Here is a 14,894-nt window from a genome sequence, read left to right on the forward strand (position 1 = left end):
GGATTTAATGCACCAAATTTCTATCTGTAGATTAGAGCCCTGGGCCTAGATCTTTGAAGCTCTCTTAGATCTAAGATAGTTGTAAGTGCCACTCATTAAGCTAACTTATAAGTGTCTTAGTGCTAAGTGAGCTTCGAAAATCTAGGCCCAGGCAAATACTGTCATCCAGTGGGTGTCACTAGGTAGGTGATGTTGAGTAAAGCATCATGGGCATGTTTGACCAGTTTACACAGGCCTTCCAGTTTTTATGAAATTCTGTAATCTGCTTCATATTTGAATGTAAATAAGGCGAAAGGGATATTTCAGCTTACAATCCTGTCATTGAGTCCTTGCAGCTGGAACGTATGGCACTCAAAAATCCACTTTAGTTCAAGAGATCTTCTTTTCTTCGTGGTTGTCTCAGAGTCCAGATTGTCTTTGAGTTGGGTGATGATTTGGAATTGTAAATCGTTTTTGCCATGATGTTCCGAGTTGAAATGAAGTGCGACGGGTTTGTCGCGCGTGTGCAAGATATCAGCGTAGTGTTCTGTTAATCGGATTCTGAAACATCTTTTAGTTTCACCTACATATTGTTTCTTGCAGCGTTTGCAAGTGAGAAGGTATACTACATTACGGGACTGGCAAATGTAGCTTCGTGTTTTGAAGGCCTTATTGGTGACTGAACTGGTGAAGGTGTCACTGTTGCTTAATATTTTGCAAATTTTGCAATTGGCTTTGTCGCACAAATAGTCGACGAGTTTGACTGTCTGTCCACTAATTTGTGGTAGTTGTCTTGGATAGGTCAAAGTGGCTTTGACTAAGTGATCCTTAAGTGTCTTATTTTTGTGATAAGCAGCAATATGTGGTGAGGGGAAAGTGGCAAGGCAGATGTCTGACCCACATAGTAGGTGCCAGCGTCTTCTGACAATGGCGTTGAGTTCCATGTTCATGGGATTAAAGTTACTAACTAGAACCATTCTGTTGTTTATTCGCGGTTCTTTGGTGGGGGAGGATAAGAGAGATTTCCTGTCCTTTAAGTCGGACCTGGTTTTGTTTTGTTGTATGTATTTCTTTGGATACCCTTGCTGTAGGTAATACTTGATGAGGTAGAGGCTGTGTTTTTCATATTCCTCAGGAGTTGAACAGATGCGTTTCAGTCGTAGAAATTGACTGTAAGGATCTTTCATTTTGATATGTCTAGGGTGACGAGATGTATACAACAGGTATGAGTGTGTGTCAGTGGGTTTGCAATAAAGTGTGAACTCCAGTTTGTGGAGATCTTTATTGTATAAGACCCAGGTGTCAAGAAATGCTTTGTTTCTTGAGAATTCAGCCATGAATTTGATGGTGTGATTTGCACTGTTGAGAAAATCAAGAAATTATTGTAGGCTTGTTTGTCCAAGTGTCCATATCATAAAAATGTCATCGATGAAACTCAGGTAGAGGTGAGGTTTGTCTGGATATTGGGCTAGAAGTTTGTTTTCTGCTCAAGTGCTACTTAGTCATTCGTACAAAACTTTTTGTATACTCCAATCAAGCTGATTATTAAATTGTATAGAGAACAATTCACACAATAGTAGTGTTGTCTTTCCTCTCCAGTTATCAAGCCGATAACTTGGGACCCCAACTCTCTAACCCAGAGAGTAGCTTTTCTAAACAACAAACACACACGCTGTTTTACCCATTTATTTGTTAATTAATCCCAACCACAAATAACTTATTTTAAACAAAAGTCAGATTGTCCTTTTGACCATACAGTCACGAAACTCATTCTGTTCTCACAACATCCCAAATTGGGATCACATGCCCAAACAAAGGGTAGATTTAAAGAGCATAATCAACAAACTAAATATGGCCAACCCACGCCGCAGTGCTGCAGTGGGAAATCCCCCACCGACAAGCTGTGCCGCCATGACGTCACAGCATGAGAACACCTGTGTGACGTCATAGATAACACTGCCACCGAGATTCTCTCTATAAAAAGGCATGCGCGCCTCCAGTATCTTCGTCTGATGAGTACACTCCGTACGAAACGGGTAACATAGATACACTTTGGCCGATCAGGCCCAGTGTAGTCACACATTCTGTTTTAACTTCATATTTGAATGGTTGAATTTGTGCACTGTTTAGTCCGAGGAACTTCCGAATTTCTCTTTGTTCTTAGATAGATAAAGAACTTGTGCCTATATTTTACTGGAATTTAGCACATATTGTCACGAAGGCAGAGTCTTTTTTAGTTGCAGAAGTTGAAACATTACAAGTGTAACAAAGAACAAAGACTTTTATTTAAGCATGTTCTAAGGATATTCCATCTTGTATATTGCTTGAATTATGACTGTCTAAACTCAGCAGTTATGTCCTGAAACGACTGCATACAGACATTGCTTTGTATTTTGTTTTTTTAATAATTGTTACTTTTGTTTTGTAGGCAGCACGAGTAATAGAGAAACACAAGCCTGATGTGAGACTGAAGGGGTAAGATGACATTGTGTATCTGATATCTGGTGCATCCACCAGTCACTGTTGCTGACTGGTTGAATTCTAACTGTCATGGTTTACTCTAGTACTGTGTTACCTCCCTTTGTAAGCACATCGTTGAGTTTTGCCTCAAGTGAAAAACTAACACTGAGTGAAAAACCATCTTGTTCAGATGTGTCAACAGAGATGGCTTTCTTGAGCATTTTGAGAATTTTTCACAAATGGTAAGACATGCAATTACCAAAAAATCCTTAAAATGTTACAATAATTGCAGGTACATAACAATGCTGTTTATCTGAGATTGGCATCACTTTGAGCGTTCCTCCCAAATCAAACTGATACAGCAAATGTAGCAGAAGTATTGTTCAAAGTTCATTTTGAATTCTAGTTACTCCAGTTTTGTGTTCTAGTACTTGTTTCATTGTAATATGTTGTTGAGGACATATGAACTTTCTGTGATGTTTTCGCATCTCAGTCAGTCTAAGTAAACTTCGTCTCAGTGTATTTCGTTACACTCCACCACTGAGTCTAACAAAACCTAGTAGAAGGTCGCGTCAGGTAACCTTTTGAGCAACCAATCACAGTCCAATCAAATGCGAGACGGTTAAATAGATTTAACCAATCAGACAACGGCTATTATTTAGGGATCGGAGGGACTTTCAAAATATTCTGGTCACCGACACAGATCTCTCCACAAACAAAACTCACAGTTATTTGACCTGCAGTATATACGCTTTGGGGTTTCTGTGGACATGGTTACCATTAGCTAATATTTCCGCAAGATAACATCCTTGAATATTGTCAAAAACACTATTTTCAGCAACTATGTACTCACTGCTGTACGTACGCCGTGTGCATCACCCGGAAGCGATCGTACGCTAAATAGCATTCAGAATCCTTCGTGTACGAACCTTTTCGAGATAAAAAGACCAAAAGGTATGTGCAAACGTGCACTTTCGCGATTTGGTAAGCTGTGTCCTGATTGGTCAATCTCAAAGGTTGCCTGACGCGACCTCCCTTAAGGTTTTGTTAGACTCAGTGGTGGAGTCTAATGAAAAGTACTGAGGATAAGTTTACTTAGACTGGCATCTCAGTCAATCACCATTGAGGTATTTGTGTCTGCAGGGAGCAAACATTATGCTGGAAGTGTGTGCGGAATCGGTGTCATGTGACGAGGATGAAGCAGCAGATGGTCAATGATGAGAAAGCTGTCAACATGGTCTCCAAGTTTACGTATGATAGGTATGTAGCCCAGAATTTTCTGGTATTGTTGTGCCATGACACATGAAAAGCATGAAATACTTCTAACCTGACAGTTTGAGGGTGAAAAGGCTTTGGGTTTTGCAACCCTAACAGTGAGTTTAGATGCATTGACCTATTCTTACATCGGAATGGACTGTGAGGTAAACCTGATGGGTGTCTCCTTCAGACATGAGATGCGAGATCGCAGGACCCCGTTTCCAAAAGCTCTCGTAAGCCTAAGATCTCATAACTTTTCCCGTAGTATTTGTACTCCCTATGCTACAGTATCGGAGGTACGAATACCGCGACACACGTTATCAGATCCTAGGCTTACGACAGCCTTTTTAAAAGAGGCTGGAGCCCAGTGGTATTAACCAGTTCTTACTTTTGTAAGAGAACATGGGTTCATCTTGGATCCAAAATTTTACATAATTTATTCATTACTTGTTTAACGTGTACTATTATACATGAAAATAAAAAGAAAGACACTTTTGTCCTAATCCCAGTGTGGAAAGTGAACAATGCCTTTGGAGATTATTTTGAAGAAGAGTATTCCCTCTGTCATGTCTGTTTGTTACAGTGAGTAGTGTTACTGGGTGGGAAGGTGTTTATAGCCTATGCAACCCACAGCTCGACCCCAACACCAACCCCCATTCCTGACCCCATCCCTGACCCTAAAACGAACACAAACCGAAACCTCAAAACCAGTGGTATGTACCATTGCTCAAGCATGTATTAAACCTCCTGGCCTCATGGCTCACTGCCTGTATGTTACAGTGAGCTGTGCTACTGGGTGAGGAGGGCTTTTCAGCCTACCCAACCACTATACCAACACCAATCCCAGCCTAGTAGTATGCACCAATGGTCCAGCGTATCTTAAACCTCCTGGCCTCATGGCTCGCTGCCTGTATGTTACAGTGAGTTGTGCACTGGGTGAGGAGGGGTTTTCAGCCTACCCAACTACCATACCAACACCAATCCCAACCTAGTAGTATGCACCACTGGTCCAGCATCTCTTGAACCTCCTGGCCTCATGGCTCGCTGCCTGTATGTTACAGTGAGTTGTGCACTGGGTGAGGAGGGGTTTTCAGCCTACCCAACCACTATACCAACACCAATCCCAACCTAGTAGTATGCACCAATGGTCCAGCGTATCTTAAACCTCCTGGCCTCATGGCTCGCTGCCTGTATGTTACAGTGAGTTGTGCACTGGGTGAGGAGGGGTTTTCAGCCTACCCAACTACTATACCAACACCAATCCCAGCCTAGTAGTATGCACCACTGGTCCAGCATCTCTTGAACCTCCTGGCCTCATGGCTTCCAATGTTTTTGTTACAGTGAATTGTGCACTGGGTGAGGAGGGGTTTTCAGCCTACCCAACCACTATACCAACACCAATCCCAACCTAATAGTATGCACCACTGGTCCAGCATCTCTTGAACCTCCTGGCCTCATGGCTTCCAATGTTTTTGTTACAGTGAGTTGTGCACTGGGTGAGGAGGGGTTTTCAGCCTACCCAACCACTATACCAACACCAATCCCAACCTAGTAGTATGCACCAATGGTCCAGCGTATCTTAAACCTCCTGGCCTCATGGCTCGCTGCCTGTATGTTACAGTGAGTTGTGCACTGGGTGAGGAGGGGTTTTCAGCCTACCCAACTACCATACCAACACCAATCCCAACCTAATAGTATGCACCACTGGTCCAGCATCTCTTGAACCTCCTGGCCTCATGGCTTCCAATGTTTTTGTTACAGTGAGTTGTGCACTGGGTGAGGAGGGGTTTTCAGCCTACCCAACCACTATACCAACACCAATCCCAACCTAATAGTATGCACCACTGGTCCAGCATCTCTTGAACCTCCTGGCCTCATGGCTTCCAATGTTTTTGTTACAGTGAGTTGTGCACTGGGTGAGGAGGGGTTTTCAGCCTACCCAACTACCATACCAACACCAATCCCAACCTAATAGTATGCACCACTGGTCCAGCATCACTTAAACCTCCTGGCCTCATGACTTCCAATGTTTTTGTTACAGTGAGTTGTGCACTGGGTGAGGAGGGGTTTTCAGCCTACCCAACTACCATACCAACACCAATCCCAAGCTAGTAGTATGCACCACTGGTCCAGCGTATCTTAAACCTCCTGGCCTCATGACTTCCAATGTTTTTGTTACAGTGAGTTGTGTTACTGGGTGGGGAGGTCATCACTGAGGAGCTGGAAGAAACTTGCTCTCTCCACCTTCCATCAAGATGCGCAGCAGGTCACGGACAAGGTCGTGGATGAGGGAGAGGAGGATAATGGTAGGAACAGCTTTTCTTCATTTCATTTGAATAACACACACATTGAAATGAATATGTTTTCTTTCAGTTTATGAGCCAATTAGTTCAAAGGTAATTGATATTGGTGCTGACCCTAACATTTTTATCAATCGTGTTATTCTATCCTTGGATAGGTTTTCAGCTGCGAATGTGCCACTCAAATGTCATATACAGTGAAGCCCCGTAAGGCCGGACGCCTATAATCTGGATGTCTCGCCTCCCGGAAGATTTCAACGTTACCAATCTATGCCTATTTAATTTGCCTCGATAAGCCAGAAATATGGTTTCCAGTATCAGATGCTAAGTAGCTGTAACCAATCAGTAAAGCATGCTGTAAATTGCATCATAGTCCAGACGTAGTAAGTTGTGTTCACGAACCATAATAACATCTCCCGGTGATGGTCATTTTACTGGCCTCAGTCGGTTGGAACAATGAACACCCCATGACATGCAGTTGACAAGATAAACTCTTGTTAACTTTTGAGAAATGTCAATTAAGGGTTATTGTTTTAATTAGACTTTAAAAGCTCCTGACAGAAGTCTTATATGAGATATTGCCACAATACAGGCCCTAGATTTTCGGAGCTCTCTTAGCGCTAAGATAGTTGTAAGTACCATACATTAACATTGACTTACGACTATTGTAGCACTAAGAGAGCTTTGAAAATCTGGGACCAGAGGCGTGGATGACAAGTGAACTGTTTTGCTATTGGTTACGTACGTTGACAGACAGATGTGATCACATGGACTTAAAGTGATTATGCTTCTTGACAACGCTGCAAGTCACAAGTGTGCTTCACTAACTTTGTGAAATGTGACCTTGCATTTTTTCCCACCAAAAAGCATGTCACATACTCAACTGACAGAAACAGGTATAATTTAAACTTTCAAGGCATACAACAATAGATCGACTGAGGCAAAGAAATACCTTGAAAGTCTGGAGACATTTTGAGACAATTACCGATGAGATGTCACTTGGTAAAATTATTGATGTGATGAATTCAATGAGGAAGGTTAAACGAACACAAGCAACCATAAAAGATTTTTAGCTATGATGTGCTTGTTGCTAGTCATCGTTTTATAAGCGATTGATTCAGAAGTCTGGACGATTCGCAATCTGGACGAATTTGCTGAGAAACACAACCGTCCAGATTAACGAGGCTTCACTGTGTAACAGCCTTGCTGTGCTTGCCTGAAACTGGTCAAGCTTCTGCCTTTGCTTCTGCAGGTGATGAGACAGAGGTGAAACCAGGTGATACAGGAGGAGACAGGCCAGGTGGTGAAGGGCAGGAGAAGCCATCCTGTGACTTGGGAGATAATGGGGAACAAGATGACGAAGACCAGAAGTGTGAACTTCAGTTTAACACAGACCTGCTATGTGATCACGGTGAGGAACCCAAAACTAAATCATAATTCACTTAAGCATCTTCCAGTTTTCTTGTAGAAAGGACAGTTACTACTTTCGAGACAAAATTATTGATCCATGTTATAATATGTAAACTGAAAATTTTTTATGGTCATCCCTGCTAAGTAGCCATTGTCAGGCGCCCAAGCATCAGCATGGTTTTTAACTTTGCTGTTGAAAGGAACGAGATTAGGTGACAGCTGTTGACGCATCTCTGGTAGTATGATGTCATGAAGTAGCAGGTTATCTGATTTTTCTAGACCATGCGGTTTCTACTTCCTGTGTTGCAGGTTGTCTCAGTCCTGACAAAAGTTGTCGTCGGCTCATCCCTGAAGAAATATGGCAGCGACTGAAAACCTATTTTCAAACATGTCCACAGTACAGGCGAGATGATGCAGTGTGTGAGAAATGCTTGGTGAGTTTTTCGAAACAAACTACTGTGGTTGTTTATAGTCCGTTGGCTCAAAAGCGGAAAAGAAACATGAAATAATCAATGAAACGCTCATCATGATGAAAACATCATACCAACTCTGTGAGGTTTTTGCAGAAGTTTTGTCCTAAAAGTGAAAAGTTGTTTAACAATCTATCATTGAAATATTGTCACAGTTCACAGTTTGTTATGAGGAAGGTGTGGGAGAAAGGAAGGGAATAGCACAGCACAGGTTAATGAATAAATAACTTTGTCAGCCCTTGTGCATGTGCCTCTTGAACACCTGGCTGTCCCTTTCTCTGTGCTCCTCCCTCATAACAAACAGTGGACTGCATCAATGCATAATGATATTTTGTTAAATAACGTTTTTATTTGTAGGACACAAATTCTGCAAAAACCTCTCATAGTGGGTCTGATGTTTTGATTATGATCAGCGTTTCATTAAAGGTCACATGCAGCCAAAAAATCAAACATAATCAAAACACAATTATCACTTATTCATGACATATAATATACATTGCTGCTTGTTGAAAAACGAATAAACAAAATTATAAGCGTACAGTCAAGATTCAAAAGTGCAATATTTTGTGCTTACTTTCCTCAAAACGAAGCCCTCGGGAGACCAATCATAGCGGGTGGGCGTGCACTCAAGTGTAACGATGGTTTCCGATTGGCTGGTTCATTTGCTCATATGCAGAAGGCTCATTGCGTGTACAGAAAGATTATCTGTTTGATGGGCATTTTAGAAGTATGTAAGATTCTTTATGGATAACAACTTCTTTTATTGTACTTGATGACTCGTTTCAGTATGGATTCATATACCATAGTCCAACAAAAAATCATATAAACTAGAAGAGGTTGTTATCCATAAAGAATGTATATGGAGATGTTGGGTTTTGTAAATACATATTCACTGAATTTGCATTCGATCCGATCAAAAATCTTCCCAGTAGAGATGGTGAACTACTGCACGGCTGGAAACTGTCATTCGTCCAAGTACAAAGCAGGACTTGAAACTGACAAGAGTTTGCACCAGTTTCCGTCAGATCCAGTCATCCGTGAAAAATCTATGTCGTTTGTTTGCAACCCACATACACAAAACTTGTTGTGTACAAGTATCACACCTGCCTAATTACATAATATGGCAGGCGACAGGACTTGGGTGCATGAATCATAAACCAGTTTATTTTGTTTATGGTGTATAGCCTGATAGGTGTTAAGTTCAAATTGCATTTGGTCCTTGATTGAAGCTATATATGGCACATTGTCTTTAGCACACAGGCATACAGACATGTGGGTGTCAATAAACCAGACACTGAGCTTTCTCTGTGACAAGAGGCTGCTTTCCACAATCAACAAGTTTTTTTATGTAACAATCAGATTATTTACTTGTTTGTGTACACAACCAAGATTAGACTACTGCTCATGACCTCATACTCTGGGCATGCATTCTGTCTGAAGCTCCACGTACCTATTCACTGCGCATGCGTTATGGGTGCAGAGCAGCACAGCTGTTGAAACCACTTTTTCCTCCAGCACTAGGGGATATATAGTGAATGGTTTGAACTCTGATTTCTGGGGCTTTTTTTTCATCGCGTTTTTTTTCAGGTTGAATTGGCATTTTTGAGGATTTGTTTCGGTAAGTGCATACCGAAAGGTATCAGAATCTGCAAACTTTTACATTGCATGTGACCTTGAAGTATCTTATGTTGATTAGTTTTAGAGTTATATTGCAATTCATCGGTCCAATTTTGAGCCAAACGGACTATAAGTCTTGTCGCCTGACCCATGAAGCAAGCCATGTTTCTTGTAGGGGGCAGCTAATGGGACTCACTATCCTGTTTGATGCAGTTCATACTTCTGCAGCCAGACATATTGCTGAGTATATTTTTAAACAATGAAAACAACTGTTAAACATGGTATCTATATTCCTTTTACCATAGCATCAGCCATTAATGGTAAGTTGTCTCCCCTGACTTATCTCCCATCTGTATTTGGTTGTTTACAACATGTGATTTGTGGTGGACTGTTGTTTTCACATTAACATTACTACACTTCAGACATAGTCACTGGCTCCAAAACAGACAGAAACATTTAATCTTCATTAGTTATAAATGCTCTCTTTTGATTTTTCTACACACTTTGCCCTGCTTTGTGTTGTGCAAGATTGCAAATGCAAAAACTTACTAACCTATGTTGTAGCAACTGACAGCAGAGGAGGAGCACACCAAGGGCCTGTACCGACAGAGCGCTCTCACACAGAAGTCAGTGCTGGCTGACCTCTTCGCTGGGAGGAACCGGCCCAAGTTGGATGTGAATGAGCAGGTGAATGTGGTCAGTGCAGTGTTCCTTGAAGAGTGGAGGAAGTTCATCAAGTGAGTAGCAGGGCCAGTGGCTGTGGCTAGTCATTCTGTTGGGGTACACATGGGATAGAATAATCCTCATTAGCCAAAACTGGCCTCGATGTGGAGTGTCTGTTAGTATAGGCCCCAAGGATTTAGCTGGCGTGGCGTCAACTAGGAGTATCTGGGTTAGAGGAGTCCCCGTTCCAACTGATGCTGGCCTCAGTGAAGTGTTTCTGGGTTGAATAAGGCCCTTGCAACCTATTCTGGGATCACTGTAGAGTTTCTGGGTTGAATAAGGCCTTTGCAACCTAGGCAGGCCTCACTGTAGAGTTTCTGGGTTGGATTACTGCCCTTGCAACCTATGCTGTTCTTATCAAGGTTCATCTGGGATCTAGCAAGTATGCTTGTCTCACCATGGAATTTCATGGGTTGGAATTGGGATCAAGCAGCCTTTGCAGGTCTCACTTTGAAATTCAGGGTTTGTTTCGCATACCAACAACTTATGCTGACCTGAGGTAAAGGATACCTGATTGAAGTATGGCCCCAGCATCTTATACAGGTCAAAGTAGGCAGCCAGATGGATGAGGTGGTCATCAGCTTTGTTGATATCAACACATTGTAATTATCTTTTATCAAAGATTTTGCCTTCTGTATTGAAAAGTTGAATCTGTATTAGTACTATGTACATCAGTCACAACTTCTTCAGGCAATAATACTGAAGGTTGGGAAATTATCACTTAACCTTGTGTGAATGACCTTTGTTAAATAACTAATCATATATGTAATATGTTGTGCCTAGAGACAACGGTAGACGAGAGCCTGTCACATCCATTACTAACTCTCTTCTCCTGTGTGAACATGGCGGCCTCCTCTACCCACCAACACTTAATGGCCATGGTGAACTTCAGGACTGGTGAGTCTGCATTTCAGTCGTCTTATTGCCACACTCACGTTTTCAATACAAGTATACCATACATTCTCTATACCCATTGGAAACAAATCAGCATGCTTGGATGGAATGTCATATTAGCAAGTGCCATACTGAAATAGGGCCTTTGCTGACCTCACCATGGGGCATGTGTGTAGTATAGGGCCCCAGGAGCCTGTGCATTTATGTGAAGGCTAAGTGAGGCCTGAGGTATTGCATTATCAGGTCCCTATTGAAATGAGGTGATTTCCTGAGCTTATGAAAGCTGAAATAGCTTGGAAAACCTTGAATTTTGAAAAAATTGTTATATAATTTGTGATCATCACACTTTTAAAATAAGGTATGATTAAAAACTAGTATTGGCAACCAAGACTATTAACTGAACCAGAAGAGACTTCAAAATGAGATATACATGCAGATTTAAAATATGGCTGCTGTTGCGAATTGTCATTTGATCTTACAAATGCCTAGTTGTTTTGTTCTCTTATACTCGTTTGGAATTTATTATTTCAGTTTCCGATCACTAAGACTGGGGTGTCTGAAAATTCAGGCATACAAAAATACCTTTCTGGTGTATTCTTTTTTATGCTTAAGCAAAGGGGAAAATGTATTTATGACTTAGCAATAAGATTGCTTGTGTTGTAGTGTTAGTTTGCTGTGGCCGTCAGAGTGGACGATGTTGATACAGCATATGGGCTTTGATGTTGAAGTTACTGCCGTTCAGCTGGAGGAGACTGATGGATCCAGATGCCTTGTCACAATGCCTGGTAGATATACAGATTGTCATAATGCCGGGTAGATGTGCAGATTGTCACAATGCCTGGTAGATATACAGATTGTCACACTGCCAGGTAGATATACAGATTGTCACAATGCCAGGTAGATATAAAGATTGTCACTATGCTGGGCAGATGTGCAGATTGTCACAATGATGGGTAGATATACAGATTGTCACAATGCCAGGTAGATATACAGATTGCCACAATGCTGGGTAGATATACAGATTGTCACAATGCCTGGTAGATATACAGATTGTCACAATGCCGGGTAGATGTGCAGATTGTCACATTGCCTGGTAGATGTACAGATTGTCACAATGCCGGGTAGATATACAGATTGTCACAATGCCAGGTAGATATACAGATTGTCACAATGCCGGGTAGATATACAGATTGTCACAATGCTGGGTAGATATACAGATTGTCACAATGCCGGGTAGATATACAGATTGTCACAATGCTGGGTAGATATACAGATTGTCACAATGCCAGGTAGATATACAGATTGTCACAATGCCAGGTAGATATACAGAGTGTCACAATGCCGGGTAGATGTACAGATTGTCACAATGCCAGGTAGATATACAGATTGTCACAATGCCGGGTAGATGTGCAGATTGTCACAATGCCAGGTAGATATACAGATTGTCACAATGCCAGGTAGATATACAGATTGCCACAATGCTGGGTAGATATACAGATTGTCACAATGCCAGGTAGATATACAGATTGTCACAATGCTGGGTAGATATACAGATTGTCACAATGCCAGGTAGATATACAGATTGTCACAATGCCTGGTAGATATACAGATTGTCACAATGCCGGGTAGATGTGCAGATTGTCACATTGCCTGGTAGATGTACAGATTGTCACAATGCCGGGTAGATATACAGATTGTCACAATGCCAGGTAGATATACAGATTGTCACAATGCCGGGTAGATATACAGATTGTCACAATGCTGGGTAGATATACAGATTGTCACAATGCCGGGTAGATATACAGATTGTCACAATGCTGGGTAGATATACAGATTGTCACAATGCCAGGTAGATATACAGATTGTCACAATGCCAGGTAGATATACAGAGTGTCACAATGCCGGGTAGATGTACAGATTGTCACAATGCCAGGTAGATATACAGATTGTCACAATGCCGGGTAGATGTGCAGATTGTCACAATGCCAGGTAGATATACAGATTGTCACAATGCCGGGTAGATATACAGATTGTCACAATGCCAGGTAGATATACAGATTGTGTGTCACAATGCCAGGTAGATATACAGATTGTCACAATGCTGGGTAGATATACAGATTGTCACAATGCCGGGTATATATACAGATTGTCACAATGCCGGGTAGATGTACAGATTGTCACAATGCCGGGTAGATATACAGATTGTCACAATGCCAGGTAGATGTACAGATTGTCACAATGCCGGGTAGATATACAGATTGTCACAATGCCTGGTAGATATACAGATTGTCACAATGCCAGGTAGGTATACAGTCTGTCACAGTATAAAGTCAGTATAAAATGACACTTGTTTTCTTCCAGAAATCTGCCAGGACTGTCTGTCTCATAGATTAGCAACAGAAGAATCTAACCGGTTTATTTTCAAGGATTCTGTTGTGTATGTCCGAAAGATAGCTCAGGAGAAGAAGAACGGTGTGGGCCCAGCACCACTGGAGAAAGTCATGCTGAAAGGCTTGGGAAATGGAGAAAACAGTAACTTGGAGAGGGCTGAGGACCCTGACTATCTTCAGGTAATAAACGCACACACGTCAGAAATAGCAATACTGACACACTTGCAAGCATGCATTCGTGCACACAAATAATCACAAATACAGTTTATATTTAAACTATGGGAATAGATTCTTTGCTTGTGGGAGATGGGTGGTTACAGGTAATGAGTGGGCTGATTATGTTCCATCTCTCTGCCAACTACTGTCATTACTATGTCTGTGTTGATATAGGTGTACAGCTATGTCCAGGCGTTCACTCACTCTCACTTACTGTTACATTATTGTGGTATTCGTGAGGTAGTCAGGGATCAAATGTGGAAAATCATCATCTAGACATTACTAGGGTCGTGCTTGTTTCCACCGCATCATGCTTTTTCTCTCTCTATCAGTCCCAGGCCAAGAAGAAGAAGTTTGACGATGAGTCACTGACAGAGAAGATGATGAAAGTGGAGGAGATTGGTTCACTCAAGAGGAGGAGTCAGAGACATCGAAAGACACGTGGAGAGAAAGAGGTGCTTGTGTCGTCTGATCTGACCCTCAAAGACTTGAAAATAAAGGTCAGTAAGTTTACATAGCGTGGAAGATTTTGACTGCTGCTGATGATATTCCCAGTGTGTCATCTTAAATTGTCAGAGAGTAATGCCTGTTATATTGCTGCAAGTTTAATGCTGTTATCTGCACCTTGATGTTGTTTTTAGATAATGAAGCAGTTCTCCGTGCCACCATTTGACCAGAACCTGTTCCTTGATGGAGTGAACCTAACCGATGACTCAAGTACACTACAAGATCTCAAGATAACTCCAGGTGCTGTCATCCTACTGCAGGTGAGTCAGCTGTTCGGCGTACAATGTGTCATAATACAGAACAACTTGAGTCAGCTGTTTGCCCTACAATGTGTCAGAATACAGAACAGGTGAGTCTGCTGTCTGTCCCACAATGTGTCAATACAGGACAGGTGAATGCTGCCCATCCTACAATGTGTCAGAATACAGAACATGTGAGCCAGCTGTTTATCCATAGACATGTCAGAGTACATCATGTGAGCCAGCTGTTTATCCATAGACATGTCAGAGTAAAACAGGTTAGTCAGCTGTTTGTCTATAGACATGTCAGAATACAACAGGTTAGTCAGCTGTTTGTCTATAGACATGTCAGAGTACAACAGGTGAGTCAGCTGTTTGTCTATAGACATGTCAGAGTACAACAGGTGAGTCAGCTGTTTGTCTATAGACATG

At 41.8% G+C, this 14,894-nt stretch overlaps 1 protein-coding gene across 1 annotated transcript in view; it reads left to right on the forward strand.

Moving 5' to 3' along the window:
- LOC137268005 (ubiquitin carboxyl-terminal hydrolase 48-like) overlaps nucleotides 1-14,894 on the forward strand; it is a 44,296-nt gene that overhangs the window by 27,253 nt on the left and 2,149 nt on the right. The window contains exons 17-27 of the mRNA XM_067802476.1: nucleotides 2,408-2,454; nucleotides 3,583-3,699; nucleotides 5,878-6,002; nucleotides 7,249-7,407; nucleotides 7,716-7,840; nucleotides 10,058-10,230; nucleotides 11,000-11,113; nucleotides 11,774-11,895; nucleotides 13,472-13,680; nucleotides 14,049-14,216; nucleotides 14,358-14,483. Of these exons, the coding sequence (XP_067658577.1) occupies nucleotides 2,408-2,454; nucleotides 3,583-3,699; nucleotides 5,878-6,002; nucleotides 7,249-7,407; nucleotides 7,716-7,840; nucleotides 10,058-10,230; nucleotides 11,000-11,113; nucleotides 11,774-11,895; nucleotides 13,472-13,680; nucleotides 14,049-14,216; nucleotides 14,358-14,483 (1,485 nt within the window). The remainder of the gene's footprint in view (nucleotides 1-2,407; nucleotides 2,455-3,582; nucleotides 3,700-5,877; nucleotides 6,003-7,248; nucleotides 7,408-7,715; nucleotides 7,841-10,057; nucleotides 10,231-10,999; nucleotides 11,114-11,773; nucleotides 11,896-13,471; nucleotides 13,681-14,048; nucleotides 14,217-14,357; nucleotides 14,484-14,894) is intronic.

This window comes from Haliotis asinina, chromosome 16 (assembly GCF_037392515.1).
Source record: "Haliotis asinina isolate JCU_RB_2024 chromosome 16, JCU_Hal_asi_v2, whole genome shotgun sequence".
NCBI lineage: Eukaryota > Metazoa > Mollusca > Gastropoda > Lepetellida > Haliotidae > Haliotis > Haliotis asinina.